The sequence below is a fragment of the Neophocaena asiaeorientalis genome, unplaced genomic scaffold (genome assembly GCF_003031525.2).
Source record: "Neophocaena asiaeorientalis asiaeorientalis breed wild unplaced genomic scaffold, Neophocaena_asiaeorientalis_V1.1 scaffold131, whole genome shotgun sequence".
Taxonomy (NCBI): domain Eukaryota; kingdom Metazoa; phylum Chordata; class Mammalia; order Artiodactyla; family Phocoenidae; genus Neophocaena; species Neophocaena asiaeorientalis.
The window spans coordinates 343,009-368,049 of NW_020173201.1; the positions used below are offsets into that span (position 1 = coordinate 343,009).

General features: G+C 43.1%; 1 protein-coding gene across 1 annotated transcript in view; it reads left to right on the forward strand.

The window, feature by feature from the left end:
- Window positions 1-11,305: 11,305 nt before the first annotated feature.
- The window catches only part of LOC112399586 (lysosomal acid lipase/cholesteryl ester hydrolase), a 36,001-nt gene continuing 22,265 nt past the window's right edge, over window positions 11,306-25,041 (forward strand). The window contains exons 1-3 of the mRNA XM_024744833.1: window positions 11,306-11,460; window positions 14,178-14,289; window positions 16,350-16,467. Of these exons, the coding sequence (XP_024600601.1) occupies window positions 14,179-14,289; window positions 16,350-16,467 (229 nt within the window). The 5' untranslated portion in view covers window positions 11,306-11,460; window position 14,178. The remainder of the gene's footprint in view (window positions 11,461-14,177; window positions 14,290-16,349; window positions 16,468-25,041) is intronic.

Sequence of the window (25,041 nt, forward strand, 5' to 3'; positions counted from 1 at the left end):
GAGAACACACAGCTGTTTACTCAGAGGTGCCCAGAGGAGTCGCCACCATCACTTGCATTTGGCGGGGACCCCTGGCAGACAGAGCAGTGGGAAGCTCCCGGGTGGAAAGGGAAGGCTCCAGGAGCCCAGACTGGGGGCTGCTGGCACCGGGAAGCTGGACGAGGACTAACTAGAGATGGACATCTTATGTGATTGGTTTAAGAAACGTATTTGGCTTTCTCTGCTTGGAAGAGGATGCGGGGACAGGAGAGGATGCGGGGGCAGGAGAGGATGCGGGGCAAGGCAATGCCCCACGTGAGCAGCTGCCGGTGCAGCAGAACCAGGACCAGCCGCTGTGCGGGCAGCTGGGACTCGCGAGCAGGGAGGGCGGCCTCCCGACCTAGGGGATTGAAACGCGGACCCCCATCTCCACGCCTCCAGAAGCGTCGCCTCCAGAACCCCCGCCCGGGGACTAGAGGAGGCCCTGTTCCAAGTTGAGGCCGCGCTCCCCCACCTGGAGCCAAACCGCAGCCAGGCCCGGCGCCTCCCTGGAGCCCTGCTCTTCTTCTTTTCTACCTGCTGGGGAGGCGCGATGCCCTGTAAGATAAACACAGGCGACTCCAGTGAGAACACACAGCTGTTCACTCAGAGGTGCCCAGAGGAGTCGCCACCATCACTTGCATTTGGCGGGGACCCCTGGCAGACAGAGCAGTGGGAAGCTCCCGGGTGGAAAGGGAAGGCTCCAGGAGCCCAGACTGGGGGCTGCTGGCACCGGGAAGCTGGAGGAGGACTAACTAGAGATGGACATCTTATGTGATTAGTTTAAGAAACGTATTTGGCTTTCTCTGCTTGGACCTGAGTTGGAAGGGGAGTGTAGATGTGGGGAGGAAAAAAAAAAAAAAAGGAAGCTGGCAATCATTGACCCAAGTTCTGATGCTGTTGCATTACTGGAATAAGGAGCCCAAAGTGGTGCTTAGGAATTTCAGCTTCCAGGTTAAAGGAGCCACAGTCAATGTAGATCTGTTAATTCTGGACATCTTTCCTTCTTGGAAAGATTAACATGCAGGTTAACTGTTCAAAGCTCTTCCACTAGGGGAAATTCCCATAACCACTGTCCTTTGGAACCACCCCTAAATGGGGCTAGAGTGCTACAGTTGTCTACTTTGGGGAGGTACCAAGCATATCATACAGAACCATGTACAAACTGGTCCAAATAATCTCTTCCTCAGTCAGCTAGTCACATGGAACTCCCCATGAGGCCATAGGTGAGGACTGAGAGAGAAAAGGCAATGTAGAAAGAATACGGGTCATGGGAATCTTGCTTGTGGGACTTCCTTGCGTCTTTAGGTCCTACATGGGCTCAGTTTCATCTACAGAACTTCTTGATGATGGAGAGCTCCTGTGCATACCCGACTTTATAGTTTGATTGGTCAGGCTACGCCCAATTCATCATGGGTAGTCAATCACATGTAGCCTGATGGCCTATCGTCAAGTATTCATTCAATCTCTACTAAGAGTCCTGAACAAGCCAGACACTGTTCCTCAAAGGAGAATAGTAATTCGCAGAGGATGACATAGCTATGCTCCAAGATCCTAAAGGTGTGTTCTGTGATTCACCTGACAAAGGCTCCATAGAGCATCACTATCTGTCACAGACACTTTGGGCATCTCAAATCTGTTGGGTCATATGGCACAAGTAGCAGGGCAGCTTGCCTGCAGCTCAGACCTGTTGCAGACCCTTCTCTTGCTCTGTGGGCACTCAAAACTGGCAGCCTTTAGGATAATTCAGAAAATGGGTCAAAGTAGCAGGCTCAAACGGGGTACACATTGTCTCAGACTCCAAGGAGGCCCACTAGGCTTGGTGCCTCTTTATCAGTAGGAGAAGGGAACAGATGCAACAACTTGTATTTCACATTGGAAAGTACATGTCAACATGCCCCAGACACTGGACTCCTAGAAACGTCACTAAGGTGGCAGACCTCTGAAATGTTAAGGGGCTTATTTCCACCCACTGATATACATGAGTCTTACCAAGGTGTCTAGAATGGTTGCAACTTCCTGCTTACCATGTCCAAATCAGCAGCATACCATCAGCATCACAGTGGACCAGCATGATGTCTTGGGAAATGAAGAAATATTAGTCTCTGTGAAGGAAACAGTGACAGAGGGCTGTATCCCTGAGATAAGACAGGGAAGGTGAATTTCCGGTCTGGCCAGCTGGAAGCAAACTGCTTCTATTGGTCTTTACTAACATGAATAGATACTACAGCATTTACCAGTTGCATAGCTGCATACCACCTGCCCCAGAATGGGTCAATTTTCTCCAACAATGAAAAGCAGGAACAGCAGCTAAACTGACGTGACCATCTCATTAAGTTGACTAAAATCCACTGTCCCCAAGATCCATCTGCCCTTTGCATAGACGTAGTTAAGCAATTCTTTAAAGAGAAAGAAATTGGCACTGAGACCACACAACTAACAAATGACAGACCAGAATTCTGACTCCAAAGTCTAAGCCCAGGTCCTCACATCTTAACACCTCAGCGACTCTGTAATCACATCCAGTTTCCATCACAAATTGGACCTGCAGATTCATTACTAGGACTTAGTCTCAATTTTTGGTAAAGAAATTTTTTAAAATTCGTCCTCTCTCAAATATGAAATAGATTGCAAAATAGGTGCCCAAAATATGATCCAATCCTGCAATAATTGATCTCTGATGGAAGTTTAAATCGTGACTGGCTTTCTAGATGGCGGTTTTGCAACGAATCAACATCCTTTTTGTTTTTTTTTAACATCTTTATTGGAGTATAATTGCTTTACAATGGTGTGTTAGTTTCTGCTTTATAACAAAGTGAATCAGTTATACATATACGTATGTTCCCATATCTCTTCCCTCTTGCGTCTCCCTCCCTCCCACCCTCCCTATCCCAACCCCTCTAGGTGGTCACAAAGCACCGAGCTGATCTCCCTGTGCTATGCGGCTGCTTCCCACTAGCTATCTATTTTACGTTTGGTAGTGTATACATGTCCATGCCACTCTCTCACTTTGTCCCAGCTTACCCTTCCCCCTCCCCATATCCTCAAGTCCATTCTCTAGTAGGTCTGTGTCTTTATTCCCGTCTTACCCCTAGGTTCTTCATGACATTTTTTTTTTCGTAGATTCCATATATATGTGTTAGCATACGGTATTTGTCTTTCTCGGTAGCGATGGGCGCGAGCGGCGGGACTGCCGGGGGACCGAGTTGTACGTCGCCCACCAGCCTCGCGCCCGTGTCCCCGCTTGGAGCCCCAACTCCTTGGACTCGGGCCGCCGAGTCCGGCAGAGCTCTGGGAGGCGTTGAAGCGCTAGGCGAGGCTTTGACAACGACAAGGTCACTTGCAAATTGCCCGCCGAGAGTGAAAAGAGCTTCAACTCTGTGGCCAAATTGCACAACGTGAGGAGCTTGGAGGAAACACGAACTGTTTCATACCGTAGACCGTGCACCAAGGCGAAAAGCCACTGCGGGAGAGGATGTGGACCCGGCTAAGGCCCAGAATTCTGACAGTGATTTGCGACATTTTATGACCCGTTCCTGGCTGTTCCTCCTCAGATAACAGCCGGTCATCTAAAGCAACCTCACACAAACAGGGACCACTCGTCCCCTTCACGAACGGTGGAGAGACTTCAAAAGCGAGTCCTCAGCGGGAGAGAGCCGGCCTTCCAGCTGCAGGGCCCGCGCGCCTTCCTCTTCCGAAGCTAGTGAGTACCTCCCTCAGCATCGACATTCGAGTGAAGCAGAAGATACTCCAGCTCTGACAACCTGTTTATTGATAGGTTACAAAGGATCACAAGGTAAAAATCACTCAGAGGAGAACACAAGTACTGTACCTGTGGATAGGCCTTCGTAGTGGAACTCAGAAGGAGCCTCATTCATGGAAGTGCTAGGAATTTGGGCCCAAAACCCAGCGCCCTCACCACAAAAACTTAAAACAAATGTATTCCCTTTTGTCATTATGCGAGAAGAGGGCCTCCTGTTTCCTCTGAAGAAGGAGGCACAAGGATAAGAAGCATCTTAATGGCATCACAGCAGCTGGACTTCTACCACGTCACTGTACACCTACACGGCTGCTTTCCTAGAAGGATATTTGGCACTTCAGAAAGAGCAGAGACAGTTGTGAGGAGATGCAAGCCAAGATCCCAGGACAAAGATTAGCTGAAAGATCGAATATTAAAATGCATACCTAATAATCCAGAGGGTAGACTTTGGGGGAAATACCAAGAAGTAAGGGATGAAGATGGTGATCAGTTCTCTGATGATGTATTCTGAAGACGGGCATTAGGATGATCTCCTAAATCTCTCACTGTTGAGATGTGGTTGTCTTATATCAGACTTTTTAACAAGTATCAAGACACCAGACACTTTTGAAGGCAAGAATTTTATAAAGTTACACTAAGGAAACTGTTGAGAAAATGCCCAGTTCATCTGTCAGAAGATGACCTTCTTGTGCTTGAATATTCTGTTTAACCACATTGTATTAAATTTTTGCACTGTATCATGCATTGGTCTGAGTACTGCTTATAATAGAGTACTTTCTTTTTTTTCTTTAAGCCAAATGAAAGCAAGTGAGTCCTTTTTGTCTTATTCTCATCTCTATCAGATATTACTTATTACCTGTCTTTCAGTGAGATACTTAGTTGTGTCAGGAGTCACCTAAAATGAATTAGAAAGATATAACATCCTTCTTTTTTGGATAAAGAAGTGAGCAGTCTAGAGAATTTTATGCACATTTGCAAGGGGTTATTGAGATATTGGATGTGAAGTACTTAGGAAAATACTCACAGGAAATGCTTAACAAATGTGTTTCCTCCTTCTGCCTTCCCTTAGGAAGAATGTTATCTTTCATCTTGTTCGGAATAAGGAGTACTTTTAGCGTGAGCTAGAGGTGAAGGGTCTTTCTAGGTGACCAGAATTTCCTGGAGCAGCCTGGGGTCTAAGAAAGGTCTAAGATGATGCATGGAGGTGAAGGGAGTACCCATGCTTGTGCTTTTCCTGTGTTGAGTTCTTTGATCTAACAGGGGATATGTTCATTTACCGGATGTTAACGTTTGGAAAGGAAATATTTTCAAAAGCTACGGTTGAGAGACTTCCCTGGTGATCCAGTGGGTAAGACTCTGCGCTACCAATGCAGGGGGCCGGGGTTCAGTCCCTGGTCAGGGAACTAGATCTGCATGCATGCTGCAACTAAGAGTTCGCATACCGCAACTAAAGATCCCGCGTGCTGCAACTGAGACCCAGCACAGCCAAAATAAATAAATAAAGTGCTTACCCATAAAAAAAAAAGCTACAGTTGAATTATTGTCTTGCCAATATGTCACTTTAAATTTACCCCCAAAGAGAGGGAAACCTCTAGGCTGCAGAAACCTCAGTCTCACTTATACACACTTTCATGTCATCTTAAAGGGCTGTATGGTTGTCTCCAGAGAAGTTAACACTTACATTACCAAAGATTTGTTTGTCTAATATGTTGGCATCTCTTCTTTTCTGAATTAATTTATTTTTATTTATTTATTTTTGGCTGCGTTGTGTCTTCGTTGCTGTGCGCAGGCTTTCTCTAGTTGCGGTGAGTGGGGGCTACTCTTCGTTGCAGTGCACGGGCTTCTTATTGTGGTGGCTTCTCTTGTTGCGGAGCACGGGTTCTAGGCGCGCGGGCATCAGTAGTTGTGGCTCACAGGCTCTAAAGCGCAGGCTCAGTAGTTGTGGTGCACGGGCTTAGTTGCTCCATGGCATGTGAGATCTCCCTGGACCAGGGATCGAACCTGTGTCCCTGGCATTGGCAGGTGGATTCTTAACCATTGTGTCATCAGGGAAGTCCCTATGTTGGCATCTTTAAACAATGTTGAAAGAAGAATAAAATATTAGAACAAATAAGAAAAATCCTTAAAGGAGAACCTTTGTTAGACCTATAAATTTTATTTCAAAGACTTTATCCTAACGGAATTACCATGCATAATAGCTGATATTGTTTTTTTTATAAATTTATTTATTTATTTGGCTGCGTTGGGTCTTCGTTGCTGCACGTGGGCTTTCTCTAGTTGTGGTGAGCGGGGGCTACTCTTGGCTGTGGTGCACAGGCTTCTCATTGCGGTGGCTTCTCTTGTTGTGGAGGCTTCTCTTGTTGCGGAGCATGGGCTCTAGGCACGCGGGCTTCAGTAGTTGTGGCTTGCGGGCTCTCTAGTGCAGGCTCAGTAGTTGTGGTGCACGGGCTTAGTTGCTCCGTGGCATGTGGGATCTTCCCTGACCAGGGATCGAACCCGTGTCCCCGGCATTGGCAGGCTGATTCTTAACCACTGCGCCACCAGGGAAGTCCCTGATGTTGGTTTTTAAAAATGGAAATAACTTAAACATCCAACAAAGGGGATTTGTTAGTAAATTATTGTATCTCCAAATGACAAAATCATACATGCAACCATTAAAAATGATTTTTTAAATGTTGAATGACATAGAAAGATTTCCAATATTAAGTGGGAATAAAGTAGACAACTAAATAATATGTATAGTATGAGGCCATTTTTGTAAAATTAGGTATGCAGAGAAGAATAGTGTTAGATATATACGCACCAAAGTGGGAATTATATTGAACCTATATGATAACTAAAAGCCATTAATAATAAGCAAATAAACTGAATTTATAGAAAGGAATTTACTGTAAGGAAAAATGTTAAAAAAAACCAAACAATTAACCAACATTTATCTAGTGCTATATGCCAGACCTATTATAAGTGCTTTTTTTTTTTTAACATCTTTATTGGAGTATAATTGCTTTACAATGGTGTGTTAGTTTCTGCTTTATAACGAAGTGAATCAGCTATACATATACATGTATCCCCATATCTCTTCCCTCTTGTGTCTCCCTCCCTCCCACCCTCCCTATCCCACCCCTCTAGGTGGTCACAAAGCACTGAGCTGATCTCCCTGTGCTATGCGGCTGCTTCCCACTAGCTATCTATTTTACGTTTGGTAGTGTATATATGTCCATGCCACCCTCTCACTTTGTCCCAGCTTACCCTTCCCCCTCCCCATATCCTCAAGTCCATTCTCTAGTAGGTCTGTGTCTTTATTCCCATCCTGCCCCTAGGTTCATGACCAATTTTTTTTTTTTTTAGATTCCGTATATATGTGTTAGCATACGGTATTTGCTTTTCTCTTTCTGACTTACTTCACTCTGTATGACAGACTCTAGGTCCATCCACCTCACTACAAATAACTCTTAAGTGCTTTTACACATTTTATCTTGTCTAAACTTTGAAATGGTCTTAGACACTACTAATTTTATTTTACAGATGAGGAAACAGGCAGAAAGAAGTTAAAAATCTTCCCCAAGTTTGCACAGCTACCAAGTTGTAGATACTGGCTTGAACTTGGGAGGTCTGATCCCTGAGTCTGCGTTGTTAACCACAATTCTGGCCTTCCTCCTACTTCCCTCTGCTAGCATAGAGTGTAGAAAGATCATGTGAACATTATCTTGAATTTCGCCAATCTAGCTCCATTTTTCATCTTTTTCCATCCTGCCCTGTGAAGTGGAAGGATTATGGAATAGACTATATTAACAGGCTCCTATGTCCTCCAGCTACTGATTGAGTTTTGTCAGTGGGGAGCACTTTGGAGAAGAAGGGAGAGAGACAGTGATGGTAGAGGGTTTATTTCTCTGGTTCTCTCCCTGCTGAGAGGCTAAGTGCTATGTCAGTCTACTGAAGGGTACTGTTCCATTCAAGGGGCCTTCTATGAGACTCTTTCCTTCCATTTTCCAGTAGCCATCTCATCTCTTTGGGCCTAGTGATCGCTAACTGCTGTGCTGTTTTGTGATTCCCCTACCCAACAACTGTTAAAAAGTCCCTTTGTAAATCAGCTCTCTCAATCATCCCATTTTAAGTGTCCTAGTTAGAATCCAAACTGATACAAGTCGTGATACCTGTTTTCAAAAAGCTGACATTGAGCGTTTTGGGTATACACCACATGAGCAGGAAAGTTGAAGCTAGTATAAGAATACATCCTCCGTAGGAGTAACGTTGATGGTTACAAACTAAGATATTTTAAGTTGCATGTACATGGCCACCTGCACATTATTCTATTCTCCATTCCTTATTTTCCTCTTTTAGACAGATTAGCTGTAGAGATATCTGTAAAGCATGCTGCAGGGTGATCAAAATGCTCTCTGAAGTTTTGCAATCTTGCTGTCATAAGTAATTATATCAAAGTAATTCTCACAGCAGTTTTCAGAGCAATTTACAGACCTTGTGACACACATGGTCATCGAATCATAGAGCATTTTATAGACAGCTCTTCATCTGGAACAGATTTATGAGATCATTAGATAGGCCCTCTATAGAAACTGAGAAACAGAAAATAGAAGCTGAGACAGACTTGAGCCAAAACATTTGTATACGGCTTCCCTGGTGGTGCAGTGGTTGAGAGGCCGCCTGCCGATGCAGGGCACACTGGTTCGTGCCCAGGTCCGGGGAGATCCCACATGGAGCGGCTGGGCCCGTGAGCCATGGCCGCTGAGCCTGAGTGTCCGGAGCCTGTGCTCCGCAACAGGCGAGGCCACAACAGTGAGAGGCCCGCATCCCGCAAAAACAGAAAAAACAAAAACAAACAAACAAACAAAAAGAAACACTTGTATAGACTCCTTATCTTCCACTCAAGATAACATAAAGCATAATATAATAACACAGTTCTTTCCCTGCTTTCTCAGTCCTCTAATATTGAGGCCCTTCTCGTAAACTGTTGAACTATTTCACAAGTCTGAGCAGAACAGACATTTGAGGACTTGCAGAAAAGGTGTGTCTATAGTCAAGCATCACAAGGCATGACCGGGTCACTCTTCCACTCCCTTGAGGCAGCTGCCTTCTTTTGTACCCAACATGATTGATGGTGATAACATATAAAAGTTTCATAAAAACAAAAAATAAATATATATTTTTCTAAATTTGAGGCAAGGAGAGAGGCTTTAATTTTCTGCTCTGACAGCTCAATTCTGACTCACACAGGAAGGGAAAGGGTTGGAGGAGGAGGTGGAGAATAAGGAGAAATTCTAGAAAGTTGCCTACACAAAAAAGGAACAAGCCAGCAGATATAAAGGTACAGAACATCTTTTAAAGCTAATGCTGCATCTGCTAGTTCTGTCTATAGTTGCTCCCTTAACTACATTCAGATCTGTGCTTTCTATAAAATGCAAATAAATTCTGCAATACTTGGAAAGACTAATCTTATGAGAGTAATTGTGAGACTGGCCTGGTTGTCTACAATTGGTTGGCACTTAGTATTGACACTGATTTCCATATTTCTAGGGTTTACAGGGTAACCAGGATCTTGTGGGAGAACCCAGCACTGCTGACCACTGTGGCCTTTACTCAGGTCTCAGTCTGCTCCCTTTCAGGCCTTCTTTTCTCCTAAAGATCCCAGGGATTTAGCCTGGTTCTTCTCTTCTTTGGTAGATTCCTTCTCTGTAATGAAATGAATGGTACAGACAAAAAGTATAATTGCCCTCTCTCTCTCTACTTTAATAGCTCCTCTGAGTTTTTTTGTTTGTTTTTTCATTTGTCTGGTTTTTGTTTTGTTTTGAACCATGAATCATTTTTAAAATGATAATATGTTATAGAACTCCAACAGAAATTTGTGTATTATAATGTTACAAGGGGTATAGAAGGCACTGCAAACAAATTGTTTAAGGACATAAGCACAATTTCATTGTTTTAAAATATCATGTAAGTGTATCACAGAACAACCACAAACTCAATAATAAGCAATATTAAAATAAAACAACAAAAGCATTTTCAAATCAGTAAAAGCCAAAGTTCTTGCAAGGATTTATGTGGCCATACATGATGGACTTCCCCATCCTTACCTCTACCCCTGCCACCCTCTGAATCTCCACCTGGAAGGCTCCCCTGCCCCAATATTGACAGGGCAAGCTCCCCCATTTCCTTCAGGACTCAATTGGCCCCTTCTTTATGACAAAGTGAAAAATGGCCGTCTGGCAGTTAAACTATTAAGAGGGAATGGAATAGAGAGCCCAGAAATAAACCCACGCACCTATGGCCAATTAATCTATGACAAAGGAAGTAAAAATATACAATGGAGAAAAGATACTTCAACAAGTGGTGCTGGGAAAACTGGACAGCTATATGCAAAACAATGAGAATAGAACATTTCACACCATATACAAAAATAAACTCAAAATGGATTGAAGGCCTAAATGTAAGACCTGAAACCATAAAACTCCTAGAAGAGAACATAGGCAGAACATTCTTTGACATAAATCATAGTAATATATACATATATTTTTAGATCTGTCTCCAAAGGCAAAGGAAACAAAAGCAAAAAAAGGGGAGGGGGAATCTAGTTAAACTTAAAAGCTTTTGCACAGCAAAGAACATCACTGACAAAATAAAAAGACAACTTATGGAATGGGGAAAAATATTTACAAATGATATGACTGGCAAGGTTTTGTTGCCTTTCTCCTGAAAACCTTCCAATGGCTTCTTATCTTGGTCAGAAGAAAGAGCAGTCGTTACAAGTGGCCCCCAAGGCACCTCTAGGACTTCATGTTCTACCACTCTCCACCACGTGCATTCTGTTCCAGCCACGCTGACCGAATTTCGCTTACTAGAACCTACTAAGAATATTCCTGCCTCAGGACCTTTGCATTTGCTATTCTCTCATCTCAGAATACTCCTTCCCCAGTATCCACATGGCTCTGAGTCACCTCCTTTTTGTTTGTGCTCGGTGTCACTTCATCAGAGTCCTTTCCTGATTACCTTGTACATAACATAGCACCCACCTTCATTATCCCTTTAGTTTTTTATTGCTCTTCATAGCACTTTCCATTACCTCATTTTTTAATTTATTCATGGTGTTTCTTCCCATCAGAATGTAAGCAGGAGAAGAGGGCTCTTGTTTGGCTACTATACCCCTAGTGTCTTAATAACGCTAGGCATCTTAGCAATAAAAATAAAATGTACAGTAAGATTACTTTGCAGCAGGCACACCGCTTAAGGGCTTTATACGTAGCATATAATTTCTTTTCATCTGTAGAGCCTATGTTTTCCGTGCTAGGCGCAGAGAGTGGCGGCCCTGCAAGAGCCCCTGGGGCAGAGCCGGGGGCAGCCGCTAGGAGACCGGGCGGGTGCGGCCTGCAGGTGTAGCTGGTAATCGACTCCGCCGGGGAGGAGGCCGCAGGGCGCCGCACCTCTTGGTCCATGGCGCATGCTCCGCTTCAGCGAAGGACCCTCTCAGAAGCGGCGGCGGCGCTAGGCCTGGGCGGTGTCTCCGCGGCACTTCCCGGCGGCCGGCTGCTCTGATTGGGGGCGCTGGTAGCCGGAGGCGGGAGCGGGCCCTGGCGTCCAGCCGTCACCGCCCCCTCCAGGCCCCAACCGGGGACCCAGCCCCGCGAATTGGCACTGCGGCTGTGGACAGCGGCCCGGGAGGATTGCTCCAGGTGAGTGCCGGCCCCGTTGCGCTGCCAGGTGCGGGTGCCGCAGCTTCGGCTTCCCCCCACGGGCTCTGAGGCCAGGGCCCCGCACCGCTTCCAAGGCTCATTCCAGCCGGCCCTGAGCCTCCGCACGCCGGCAGGACTCTCTGCGCTGGTCTCCGGCGCGTCTTACCTGGAGCACCTATGCATGCCTCTTCTGCAGGTGGTCGCCCGAGGCATCTCGCGGTGACCCAGGAATTGAGGGCTGTCTTGAATTTGCCTGCCCTTTCCCAGGTGCCCTCGGGTTTCCTGGGCAGGCGCGGTCACCTCTGGGCTGCAGCGGCACCCAGGATTTCTGATTCCCAGCTTCCCTCACCTCCTTCCTCCTTGTCCTTTACTCCTATTAACTCCCCCAGGCAGCCTGCAGACCACTCTAACTTGTTAGTCAAGGTGTGGTCGATAACGGTTTGACATCGGTCCTGGTGAATATCTTGGCGATACTATTTAACCAGTTGGCATTTTGCTTCCAGTACTTAACTTGGGTGAGGCTCAGTTTCCTGGAAAAAGGACTTAACGGTACTGCAGAGAGTTGGTGGAGGCGTAATTAACATAGTAGGTCGGAAGCGCTGCCTGCGGAAGTCTGGAGCATAGCAGGAGATTAAATGGGAGCGGAAATTATTAGTGGTGTTGTTATTATTAGAAAGCTGAATGACAAGCTGCTTTGGAGCTTTTCTTCGGCCACTGAACTCTGGACTGCCCCAATCCCATTTTTCAAAATCTGTCTTGTGCATCTACACTTTGCTAGGTCCTGGGGGTTCAGAGTTGACTCAGATGCTGGCTCTGCCCTTGGGCTGGGGTAAAATGAAGACAGACAAGTACTTAATTGGATTGTTACAGTATAAAAAGGATTGAGATAAAAGTTGCTAAGAGAGCCCAGCAAAGCACATTGCATGCATCCTGGAGGAGGCTTTTTCTCTTTTGAACTTCTCAATCCTCATCCTTATGACAATTACTGGACTAGTAGGTTGAAAAACTAGTGTTTTGTTGGAAGGAAAAATCAGCTGGGTGACATTTCCAGTTGAGTGGCTTCAGCTGTTATCTTCCTGGAGCTTCCATTGTGGACAGCTGATCCAGGTCCCGGAGGATAGGCCTGAGTGGAAATGCAGGTTCTGCCAGAGGCTTCACTGTTTCAAATTGTGGTTACAGACTTTCACTTTTCTTTTCAATATACTCCTTATTCCCGAGTAATAATGGGCTTTTGGAAGGTTATATTTATAATAAAAGGTAGCCCGGAACTGTACAGCCCTTCCCAACCACTGTAGAGAAATACAAACTTATGAGTAAGCACAGTGGGCATGCTTTGCCAGTAGAGACTCAAGATAACATCCCCTCCTGTCTAGAAGTTCCAGGTTCACCACTGCTGGGAGAAATCACTGTAGCACCATCAAGAGATGCACCGACAGAAGGGAGTCAGTTCACTTTTGCAGTCTTCTGAGAACCAATTTCTTAAGACTTGTGGAATACTCAGTTTAAGCCCAAGTCTTAAAAACAGCTGTGTTGTATTACTGACGTACAATAGCAGGGCATATTTAGAATGTACAATTTTATGTTCTGATATGTATACACATGTGAAACTGTGATACGTTCAATATCATTAACCTGTTCATCACCCCCAAAAGATTTCCCTTTGCAATGCTTAGCTCCTGGCCCTCGTCTCCCCAGGCAGCCATTGATCTGCTTTACGTCAATAGAGATAAGGTTGCATTTTCTAGAGTTTTATAGAAATGAAATCGTACATATTTATTTATATGGTCTGGCTTCTTTCACTCACCATAACTGTTTTGAGATTCATCCATGTTATTTTATGTGCATTCTTTTTTATTGCTGAGTGGTATGTATATATCACAATATGTTGACCCATTCACCCATTAGGGGCATTTGGGTTTTTCCAGTGTTTGGCTGTTGCACAAGTCTTTGTATGGGTATACACTCATGCATCTTTTTGAATGATTATATTTATTTTAAAAAATGTGGGAGGCCTGGGCTGTTGTCTCAGCTTTGCCTCTAACCATCTGGGTGTCCTTGGAAGAGTCACTTCATTTTGCCTTTAACATCCATCTTCAAGGTCTTTGCTACACTATGATTTTGTGCCATCACTGCCAGAAACTAGATGGTCTTTGGTGATGGCTGGAGGGTCTCAGAAGCAAAGAGGGGTGGTCTTCTTTCCCTCTATTTCTCTTGCAAGCTCTCTTTTCTTTCATGACACTTTTTCCCTTGGGTGTAATTTTATGCACGAAGGGAATTGAATAGCTAGTGGGAGCAAGAACTCATATCGCTGAACTTAAAAGTGTTTAAATTACAATTAGGAAAAGGTGGGAGGTTAACAGGCTCTGGAATTTGGGGGATCTTCCTTTTTCTCAACCTATTGTCTTCTGAGTCCTTCTTTCTGCTATTTCTCTGGGAACATTATGTTTAACCACCTGGTGAGGAGGTGAGTGGGTGTTCTGGGCTCCAAATGTCACATATTAACTGGGGGTGGCGGGTGGGAGGTTTCCCAGTAAAAAAGAATTCCTCAATTTTTGCTTCGAGGTATGGCTTGAGTCATTTGTTCTCTATTTGCCCTTTACCTAACTTTTACCTGACCTAAACCTGGTTCAGAACTTTGTATGGGAGCATTATTTACCAACATAATTTTGTGTAGTAAAACTTTGTGTAGACAAGTAGCAACAGACTGTTTTATACAGAATGAAAATGTGGCTCTGGTGTTTGGTGGTCTGTTTGGTCCTTGGGACCCTGCATTCTGAGGTATCCAGAGGGAAGCTGGCACCTGTGGATCCTGAAACAAATATGAATGTGGTAAGTTTCTCAAAGTCATCTGTTTTTAAAAACGCATCTGTGATCAATGTTAATTATTTTCTGAAATCCAGTTATGTAGCTACACGAAGCCACAAACTCTATTCTCTTTATATCACATTATGTTTTTCCTGTTCTCTGAATCTTAGATTCAGCTAGCTGGACTTTACCTAAAAGGTAATGTGTATCTTACAAACCTCATTTGCTGTTAAAACATATACTTCTTAGTAAGATAAGTGATATTTTTATACATTCATTTCATTTTTAAGTCTCACTGAATTTGTTTAAACAACAATAAAAAAAAGTGTCAAAACTTTGAAAGAATGTTAATACTTAATGTGCTGAACAAGGACAGATTACCAATGTCCATAGTTCAATACAAAAATCAAAGTATCTGAAAAAAACTTTGTTAGAACAAATAAGCAAAAATAGTCCCTCGAGTAATGAAAACATTTCAAAGTTATTAATCTTAAGTAAACAATTAAATCTGGCGATACCTTATTTAGGCATAAAATATCAGGAAAGTACATGTTGCTACAGAAAACAGCAGCTTTAAAACAGATGACGCAGTGACGCAACTGAAGAATCAGGCAACCTTGGAGATGGAGATAAACTTATAGTCAGCCAAGAGAGTATGACCTGATATCTGGGTCTTAAGGTTGCATTTTATTTCTTGTCCCAAATCTTTTCTTTTTAAGTTTTTTTAAAATTAAAAGCATTTTTATTTAAAAATTTTTTTCCTGTAAGAATGATAAACTTAAATCCTTTCAAGTGTTTGTGGTAGAGAGAATAATGAGTACTTATTTACACTAAGTCTTCTGGACAATTGAGTTATCCATATGCCACTGAGCTCCCAATTAACAATTGCCCCATGGATTAATTGGTACAAACTGTTATGTATAAAATAGATAAACGAGGATATGTTGTACAACACAGGGAATGTAGCCAATATTTTATAATAACTATAAATGGAATTTAACCTTTAAAAACTGAATCACTGTGTTGCACACCTGAAACATATAATATTGTACATCAGCTATAACCTCAGTTTAAAAAAAGAAAACAAAAAAACAATTAATTGCCCCATGGATCTTTCCTTATGGAGTAGTGAATTTGATCATAATTCCTTACTTTTCCTCTTTTCCCTCCAGTTTTATTGAGATATAATTGACATATAACATTGTATTAGTTTAAGGTCTACAACATAATGATTTGCAGTATGTATATATTGTAAAATGATTACCACAATCATTTAATTAATTTATTTATTTAACATCTTTATTGGAGTATAATTGCTTTACAATGGTGTGTTAGTTTCTGCTTTATAACAAAGTGAATCAGCTATACATATACATATATCCCCATATCTCCTCCCTCTTGCCTCTCCCTCCCACCCTCCCTATCCCACCCCTATTTACAATAGCCAGGACATGGAAGCAACCTAAGTGTCCATCGACAGATGAATGGATAAAGAAGATGTGGCACATATATACAATGGAACATAACTCAGCCATAAAAAGAAACGCAGTTGAGTTATTTGTAGTGAGGTGGATGGACCTAGAGTCTGTCATACAGAGTGAAGTAAGTCAGAAAGAGAAAAACAAATAGCGTATGCTATCACAATCATTTTATCTTTTCTTGTTCAACTCTGCCTTGACATTCTAGTGTAGTTTTATTGGTCCATTGGTTAAAAACAGATTAATACTTTTTATGCTTCATTTCCCAGGATGGGGTCTCTTAAAACAAGGAAAATGGTAGATTACAGTATTACCTGGCATATTTAGAAAAGAAAGAAAGAAGTGTTTATTTGTACCTGGGAGCCAGGATGGAAACAAAGAAGCCCAAAGCTATGGTAAAATAAGACACACTTGGTGTAGAACATGTTAAAGTGGTTTAGCTGAACATCTATGAGTAGAACACAGAGGTAAAACAAGTGGAGGATTTACTTTTGCGATGGGATGTTGGCTATTAGATTGAGCAGACTGCAATTTCAGTAACAATTCATTTCTTAAGTAAAACCTGGAGAATGTCATTGACACCTTGTCTTCTCCTTGGCTCCACAGAGTGAAATTATCTCTCACTGGGGATTCCCTAGTGAGGAACACCTAGTTGTGACAGAAGATGGATATATTCTTTGCCTTAACCGAATCCCCCACGGGAGGAAGAACCATTCTGACAGAGGTATGGGTGTTTTCTGTGGTGAGAAAGGAGAGCTCTGAAAATTTAACAGCATTGCTGGAATTTGGTTCTTTTTTTATGTCAGTAACCAAGTTCAGATTTAACTTGAAAACATTGAAATGGGATTATTTTTTAGACCAAAGTACTCAACATGTTACATTTATGCAAGGTGTATAAAAAACACTTCTTCGGGCTTCCCTGGTGGCGCAGTGGTTGAGAATCTGCCTGCCAGTGCAGGGGACACGGGTTCGAGCCCTGGTCCGGGAGGATCCCACATGCCGCGGAGCAGCTAGCCCCGTGAGCCACAGTTACTGAGCCTGCGCATCTGGAGCCTGTGCTCTGCAACAAGAGAGGCCGCGATAGTGAGAGGCCTGCGCACTGCGATGAAGAGTGGCCCCCACTTGCTGCAACTAGAGAAAGCCCTCGCACAGAAACGAAGAGCCAACACAGCCATAAATAAATAAATAAAATTAAAAAAAAAAAAAAAACACTTCTTCTTTTAAAGAAATAAGGACAAGAGTCATCTAATTTCATATTTTGCTTAAAGGTTCAAAGGTCAGGTTTGTCTGAGGATATGCTAAAATCTCTGCTTTCTTTGTTATAAGGAAGCATTTTATTTAATAAAATGGTTTGAGCATTAAGTAGATAGCTCTTGCTGTTTGAAAATTACTTAATTTTTTGAATAGGTAATGTATTCCCATAGTTCAGAAATCAAAGAGAATAAAAAGATACACAGTGAAATACCTCCCTCCCATCTCATTCTCCACCTCCCCAGTTTTTTATGTATCTTTCTAAAATCTCTTCATTTTAAATTTCTTTCTCTCTAAAAAAATCTCTTTAGAAGCAAACATAAATTATTATTTTTCCTTGCTTCCCTTTTAATATAAAATGTGGCTTATAATGCACATTCTTTTGTTCCTTGAAATTTTTACTTAATATTTTGGAGATTTTTCCATACAATACAGAGAGCACTTCATCATTTATCTCTGCTGATACATAGTATTCCATTGTATAACTGTACCATGATTTATTTAACAAGTGTCCTGTTGACGGGCATTTAGACTCTTTCTAGTCTTCGATTAACAAATATTGCTGCTGTAAGTAACCTTGTATGTGTGCAAGTTTATTTATAAGATACATTTTCAGAAATAGAATTTTTGGGTCAGAGGATATATGGATTTGTGATTTTGATAGATATTGTTAAATTGCTTTTCATGTGGTCTTGTCCTGGTAATTACTCTCATAAGCAATATATGAAAGTTCTTATAGTTTTGGCTTAAAATATATACATATTTTTTCTTTTTCTTATGACTCAAGCAAAACTGTGGTTTCCAATGCAGATTGAGGAATTTCTAGATAGATTACTTGAAATTGTTAGATATCAGAATAAGGATCTGATCCTTAGTCAATCATCTCTCCAGATGTAGCTTATTTTTTTTCTTTTAACATATTCTGATTTTAGAAACTTAGGAAATTAAGGTGAGATTAAGGTAATTGGATAGCTATCTCTTCTTCAATTAAAATTTTATGTGAGTAGAAAATTTTTATTCAAAGCAAACTTAAAAGCCCTCTGTGTTAATGTGAGCTTTGTATCATTATCTGTTTTTCTCTTAATATAATCTGATTTATCCATGTTGTTCTGCTATAAATTCTAGCTGTAATGAGCCTTTCAGTAATGTTACCTGGTCAAGACAGCCAATGCTGTCTTTGAAATTTAATTTCTAAGTCTTGAGAGTTTTATGATTTACAGATCCTCTTAAAAGCATATTACAAAATGAGCAATGAGTTACAGCAAGGGCTTCTATTTTTTCTTCTGCTCAAGACACACAAAACATATTTTATTCAGAGTGAACATATGATCTTGATTTCCTTCCCTTTTTTTAAAAGAAATAAACCCGGTATACAGATTTTGGATCCCATATAAAGAAAAATAGGTATTGATATTATTTCTCTTAAAAGTGGTTAGTTGACTAATAATTAGTAGTGTCAGCCATTGTTAAAAAATGCAGGGAACCACAGTAAAAACATGCTTAGAGAATGTGCCTCCTCTTCTTTTTTTATATCCACCTCTAGGCTTCTCTTTCCTACAGCAATTAAAGCATATAGTGCCAGATGCCCTATGGTATGTATCTCAGCCACTGCAGGTGAAGGTGCTATGCCCTGGGAAGTGAGCATCCTTTTTTTTTTGCGGTACACAGGCCTCTCACTGTTGTGGCCTCTCCCGTTGCGGAGCACAGGCTCCGGATGCGCAGGCTCAGCGGCCATGGCTCACGGGCCCAGCCGCTCCGCGGCATGTGGGATCTTCCCAGACTGGGACACGAACCCGTGTCCCCTGCATTGGCAGGCGGACTCTCAACCACTGCGCCACCAGGGAAGCCCGAGCATCCTTTTGATTTGCTCTCAGGTGGTAGGAAGAAGAATCAGGAGAATTCCGCCTGCCCCTAAATACTTCTGTGCTTTCTCCTCTGTACGCCTTGGATTCTTCATCTGTAAAAACAGTCGATTGGCTGGGATGATCTCAAAGTTCCCCATTAGTCTTTATCACTCTCTGGTTCTACGGGTTATATTCTATATTCATTCATTTATTGGCAAGGGTGTGTGGATTGGGGCAGTGGATACCCTTGGTTTTCAGAATGGGGAACAGACTGAATGCACTCTAAACTAAGTCTGGTGATAGCATTAAGTCCCCACCCTTTTCCTCTGTTCTGCAGAGGCCTCCCTGTAGAGGATCAGTGGTATGTATATAACACCTGCTGTGAGCTAAGCTCAGAGGTGAGTTTCGGAGGAAATCTGTGACGAGTGACTTAGTTATCTAAAGGAATTTGTGATTCTCCTGAAAACTACATAGGTGTTTCTCTGATGGTTTGCATTTCCATGGTCCAAGGCAGAGCGCGGAGCTGAGGCTCTGCACTGTCCTTCACTCCCATTCAGGAGCAGTGCTGTCAGTGGTACTAATTTGGCTTATTTAAGCCAGATAGACAAAAAGAATACACACAATCCTTCACACCCAACATGGAACCCAGCTCATCCATGCCCCTTCCTCTCCTGACTTCCCCCTCTATTAATCACACCCTTGTCCTCCTGGACCTAGACCAGAAACTGCATAGTCACTCTTGACTCCCATCCTGGAGGAGCTGTCAGGTCCTCTCTAGGCTCCCCTGTTATATGGCTTCAGTTCAGCTCTTTCTTCTCTTCGCCAGGCCACCATCGTACCTTATGCTCTTGTGACCATTTACTTGGCCATCTGAAATAAGCTTAGAACCTGAGAGAGAGAAAGAATTTCAAAACAGGAATAGGGAAATTCAGTCTGCTTATCTTTTAAGAAATTAATGCTTTTAAGAAAATAATGCCATACATTTGTACCATTTATAAGTCATTACAAGATACATTAAAACATTATTCATTTATCAAGGATGAAGTGAAGCTATTCCTCTTACCCTTCTTAATGTAGTTTTTCTCAGTTTTTGTGTTCTTCTGTGATGCTGTAACCTTACCCCTGGGTTCAGGGGTGCTAACAAAGGCATTCTTGTCTGTGGATAGTTGCTAAGTTGGAGTTTCTGTGAGGGGGCTAGAGCTGGGGATCTCCTATTCTGCCATCTTGCCGATGTCACCTCCGCTATTTATTTATAGGTACCACATTCCTTGTGGAACCTTAGTTTAAAGCTGTGTGGTGAGGGCTTCCCTGGTGGCGCAGTGGTTGAGAGTCCGCCTGCCGATGCAGGGGACACAGGTTCGTGCCCCGGTCTGGGAAGATCCCACATTGCTGCCGAGCGGCTGGGCCCGTGCGCCATGGCCACTGAGCCTGCGCTTCCGGAGCCTGTGCTCTGCAACGGGAGAGGCCACAGCGGTGAGAGGCCCGCGTACCGCAGGAAAAAAGAAAAAAAAAAGCTGTGTGGTGAGCATCTTTCAGTCCTGTCTCAGTGACCCCCTCTGATTGTATGTAGAGCCTCACTTGGGGATCACTGGAAGTCTTTTATGATCACAGGACTTGGCCACATGGCTCCTCTACCCATGCCAACTGCTCTCCTTTCTGCCAACCTCCCTGTTCTCATCCGTCTTATGTAGTTTTGCAGGATTAAGCTTCGTAGAGCCCAGGTATAATTATATGATATTGCCACTCAGCAATCTTCATGAGCCTCATAAATGAAGATAACACCATTCCTTAGTATTTTGTCCTAGCTGTTGTCTTTACTGTTCACCTTCATTTTATACAGCAGTGGACCTTTGAAGTTCACCATGGATATGTGCAAGAACTTCATGATTCCTCAAACTAGTGATCACAGTTATGGGCTCTGATGTCTACGGTGACTTCCTCTGTAGAATGGGATAGAATACCTCTTTCACAAGGTTTACGAGGAGTGCTTGAGAACCACTGGTTGCCAGCTGTGTTTACCCATCATCTAAGAAACATTTATCATTTATCAACTGCACAGGTTTAAACTGGCACCATAGCCAGATTGCAAATGGTATAACTGAAGTTGTATCTGTGATAAGTATCAAAGAACTGCTCTCTCACATGCTGAAATCCAAATGAGTTATTTCCCTTTTGCTAAATTCTCCCTGGGCCTCAGCTGGTGACACAACCCTCTGGATTGGTGTTCACTCTGCCCACCATCTTTATTTCTATGCGTTCCTAAAAACATTTTTTTTTTTCTGTCCTTCCAGCCCCACCCAGCTTAACTGCCAACTCTCCATGCTGCTTGAGCATGAAGGAGACACACTTCCTCCAAACTCCCAGATGCCTTGCTAACACCCCTCCTGAGGTGTTTTTCTTCCTCTGCTTCGGGGTTAACTCACGTGTGTACTTCTCTCTCCCCGCCATCCCTCCCTGCAGCCACTCTTTGAAGGCAGAGGCTGTGTCTTTGTCACCTCTGTGTTCCTCACAGCCAGCAGTACCAGGTTCCCCGCGTGGGTGGCCTAATTAAGAGGTATATCGGGCAGTCTTCAGAATTGGGATTCTGAAGTGCATGAAGGCAATGGATCCTCTCTCTAGTAAAATAAAATAGACACTTGTGCGCACACAGATTTTATATTAAGATGCAGAGGCTGTGTGGACTCAGTAAAGAATCCCCTGATTTATTTTTATTTAAAAAAATTGTCTTTGTTGAAGTAGAGTTGATTTGCAGTGTTGTGCCAGTCTCTGCTGTACAGCACAGTGACTCAGTTATACACATATAGACATTCTTTTTTCATATTCTTTTCCATTATGGTTTATCACAAGATACTGAATATAGTTCCCTGTGCTCTACAGTAGGACCTTGTTGTTTATCCATTCTAAATGTAATAGTTTGCATCTGCCAACCCCAAAGTCCCAGTCCATCCCTCTCCCTCCCCTTCTCCCCCTTGCCAACCACAAGTCTGTTCTCTATGTCTATGAGTCTGTTTCTGTTTTGTAGACAGGTTCATTTGTGCCATATTTTAGATTCCACATATAAGTGATATCTTATGGTATTTGTCTTTCTCTTTCTGACTTACTTCACTTAGTATGATAATCTCTAGTTGCATCCATGTTGCTGCAAATAGCATTATTTCATTCTTTTTTATTCCATTGTATATATGTACCACGTCTTCTTTATCTATTCATCTGTCGATGGACATTTAGGTTGTTTCCACGTTTTGGCTATTGTGAACAGTGCCGCTATGAACATAGGGGTGCATGTATCTTTTTGAATTATAGTTTTGTCCGGGTATATTCCCAGGAGTGGGATTGCTGGGTCATATGGTAATTCTATTTTTAGTTTTCTGAGGAACCTCCATACTGTTTTCCATAGTGGCTCTACCAATTTACACTCCCACCAAGAGTAGTAGGAGGGTTCCCTTTTCTCCACACCCTCTCCAGCACTTGTTATTTGTAGACTTTTTAATGATGGGCATTCTGACTGGTGTGAGGTGGTACCTCATTGTGGTTTTGATTTGCATTTCTCTAATAATTAGCGATGTTGAGCATCTTTTCATGTGCCTACTGGCCATCTGTATGTCTTCTTTGGAGAAATGTCTTACTAAGGTCTTCTGCCCATTTTTCGATTGGGTTGTTTGTTTTTTTGTTGTTGAGCTGTATGAGCTGTTTGTATATTTTGGAGATTAAGCCTTTGTCTATTGCATCATTTGCAAATATTCTCTCCCATTCCGTAGGTTGTCTTTTCATTTTTTTATGGTTTCCTTTGCTGTGCAAAAGCTTGTAAGTTTGATTAGGTCCCATTTGTTTATTTTTGTTTTTAATTCTATTGCCTTGGGAGACTGACATAAGAAAACAGTGGTACAATTTATGTCAGAGAATGTTTTGCCTGTGCTCTCTTCTAGGAGTTTTATGGTGTCATGTCTTGTGTTTAAGTCTTTAAGCCATTTTGAGTTTATTTCTGTGTATGGTGTGAGGATGTGTTCTAACTTCATCGATTTACATGCAGCTGTCCAGCTTTCCCAATACCACTTGCTGAAGAGACTGTCTTTTTCCCATTTTATAATCTTGCCTCCTTTGTCAAAGATTAATTGACCATACGTGTGTGGGTTTATTTTTGGGCTCTCTATTCTGTTCCATTGATCCATATGTCTGTTTTTGTACCAATACCACACTGTTTTAAAGAATCCCCTGATTTAGGCAATTCTTTGTCTGGTCAGACCTCTACTAATTAGGAAGCTTGAAATGTGTATTTAGAAAACTGTTAGTGACCTGTGGAGTGTATGTGGGCTGTTTCTCAATGTTAAGCAAACTTCTCTATCAAGTGTTGAGCTACCCCTACTTTGCACTACCTCCAATAAGGGAATTGAAATTCAGAAATTCACCCTTTATAGGGAAGTGGTTATATTTTAATCTGCTCAGCCTTATTTCAGAAAGTCACGGGATGCTGGCACTAGAAGGATCTCAGAGTCCTGCCTGGGCCGGCAGTTTGGAGAACTTGCATTTTTTTTTTTGCGGTATGCGGGCCTCTCACTGTTGTGGCCCCTCCCATTGTGGAGCACAGGCTCCGGACACTCAGGCTCAGCGGCCATGGCTCACAGGCCCAGCCGCTCCGTAGCATGTGGGATCTTCCCAGACCAGGGCACGAACCCGTGTCCCCTGCATCGGCAGGCGGACTCTCAACCACTACGCCACCAGAGAAGCCCGAACTTGCATTTTTAACATAACTCTCTAGTGGATTCCAAAGGAAAATCCTTGGGTTTGGGAACCCAGGTTCTAGAGCAACACTCTCATTTTACTGGACGTGACTGTTAGGTTCAAAGAGGGAAGGGGATTTGCTTTAGGTCAAAAGTTAGTGGCCCAGCCAGTTTGACTCCGGGTTCAGTGTTCTTTGAACTGGAGTGTGCGGCCTTATGTAGTAAGTATTGAGCAACTTGATCCTGTGATAGTCAGCGTATTTATTTTAGTTGGTTAAAACAAAGAAATAGAGAAAGGCCTTGCCTAAAATACATAAAATAGCAACAGTAACAGCGAGGCCGACTTACTTCTGCCTAACTAGGAAATAAACTGTAAAATAAAGCAATCATCAAAAAAAGCACCAACCGTGGAACATTTATGTCTGAAAAGCAGTATGTGTCTGATGGTCTGGTGAGTGAAGTGCATTCTGGAGTGTGAGTAATTGCCTTCGTGCAGAAACAGGGTTTTTGAACTTTGCCGTGGGGTTGCCCGTTGAACTTTTTGAGTCATAATTGAAAATTCACAACATGGCTTGTGAGTTAGGTTTTGGGGGGAAAGACCATCAGGCTATGGTTTAAAAAAAAAAACCTCTGTTTTGATTATACGTTTTAGGTTTCTGACCAATTTCTGGGTTTTCTGTTCTTCCCTTGTACGTGGTTCCTAAGGAAACCATTTCCTAAACGCAGTGCTCTAACAAGCTAAACAGAGGCCTTGATCAGCTGGGATGTAATTCCCCTCCTCCCAGTGGCACTGGACAGACGTAGGGCCATTAGTCAGTGCCCGGGCTTATTGACTCTAGCTCCCTGAGCTCACTCCCAGGCTCACTTGGACCTTGATGGCACACCGGGCAGGGGACGGTATTCAGACCCTCTGCGTAACAGAGCGTCACGAGGCAGCATCAGCTGCACAGCACAGCTGTCTCGTATTGGCAGGTTGGAGCTGGGGCTAAGAGTCAGAGTGGAAAGGAAGAGAGCGCTGTGCCCGGCACCCCTCCCTCCTCCAGTACTCCCTCCCTGCCTGCTGCCTAACCTCGATGTCGCTTCAGCGAGGAGTTCCCCAGCTCTCACACCTGCTCAGGCTGACCCCTGGCCACGTATTCTCATAGCTCTTTGTGTGTTTCCTTCATAGCAGTTAAGACAGGTAAGACAATAAATAATAGCGTATTCTGTCAGGGGTGATGCTTATAACCTCGGTCCTCCCCGCTAGACCATGAGCTCTCGGAGGGCCCAAACCTTTTCTGATTACTCGATAATCTCTCCGGCCCAAGGCTTCAGTCTACCTGCTTCTACAGTCCTGGTCCTCCTGGGGACTGGGTTGACCGAAGCATCTGCACTTTCTAATGTTCCCTGCCCAAGAGCACGTTGAATTAAGGATCTTCCTGAGCTCAGAGTCACCGTACCTCTGTTTGAAGGCAGGCTGTGGTAGCAGAGAAGGGCAGGGGAAGC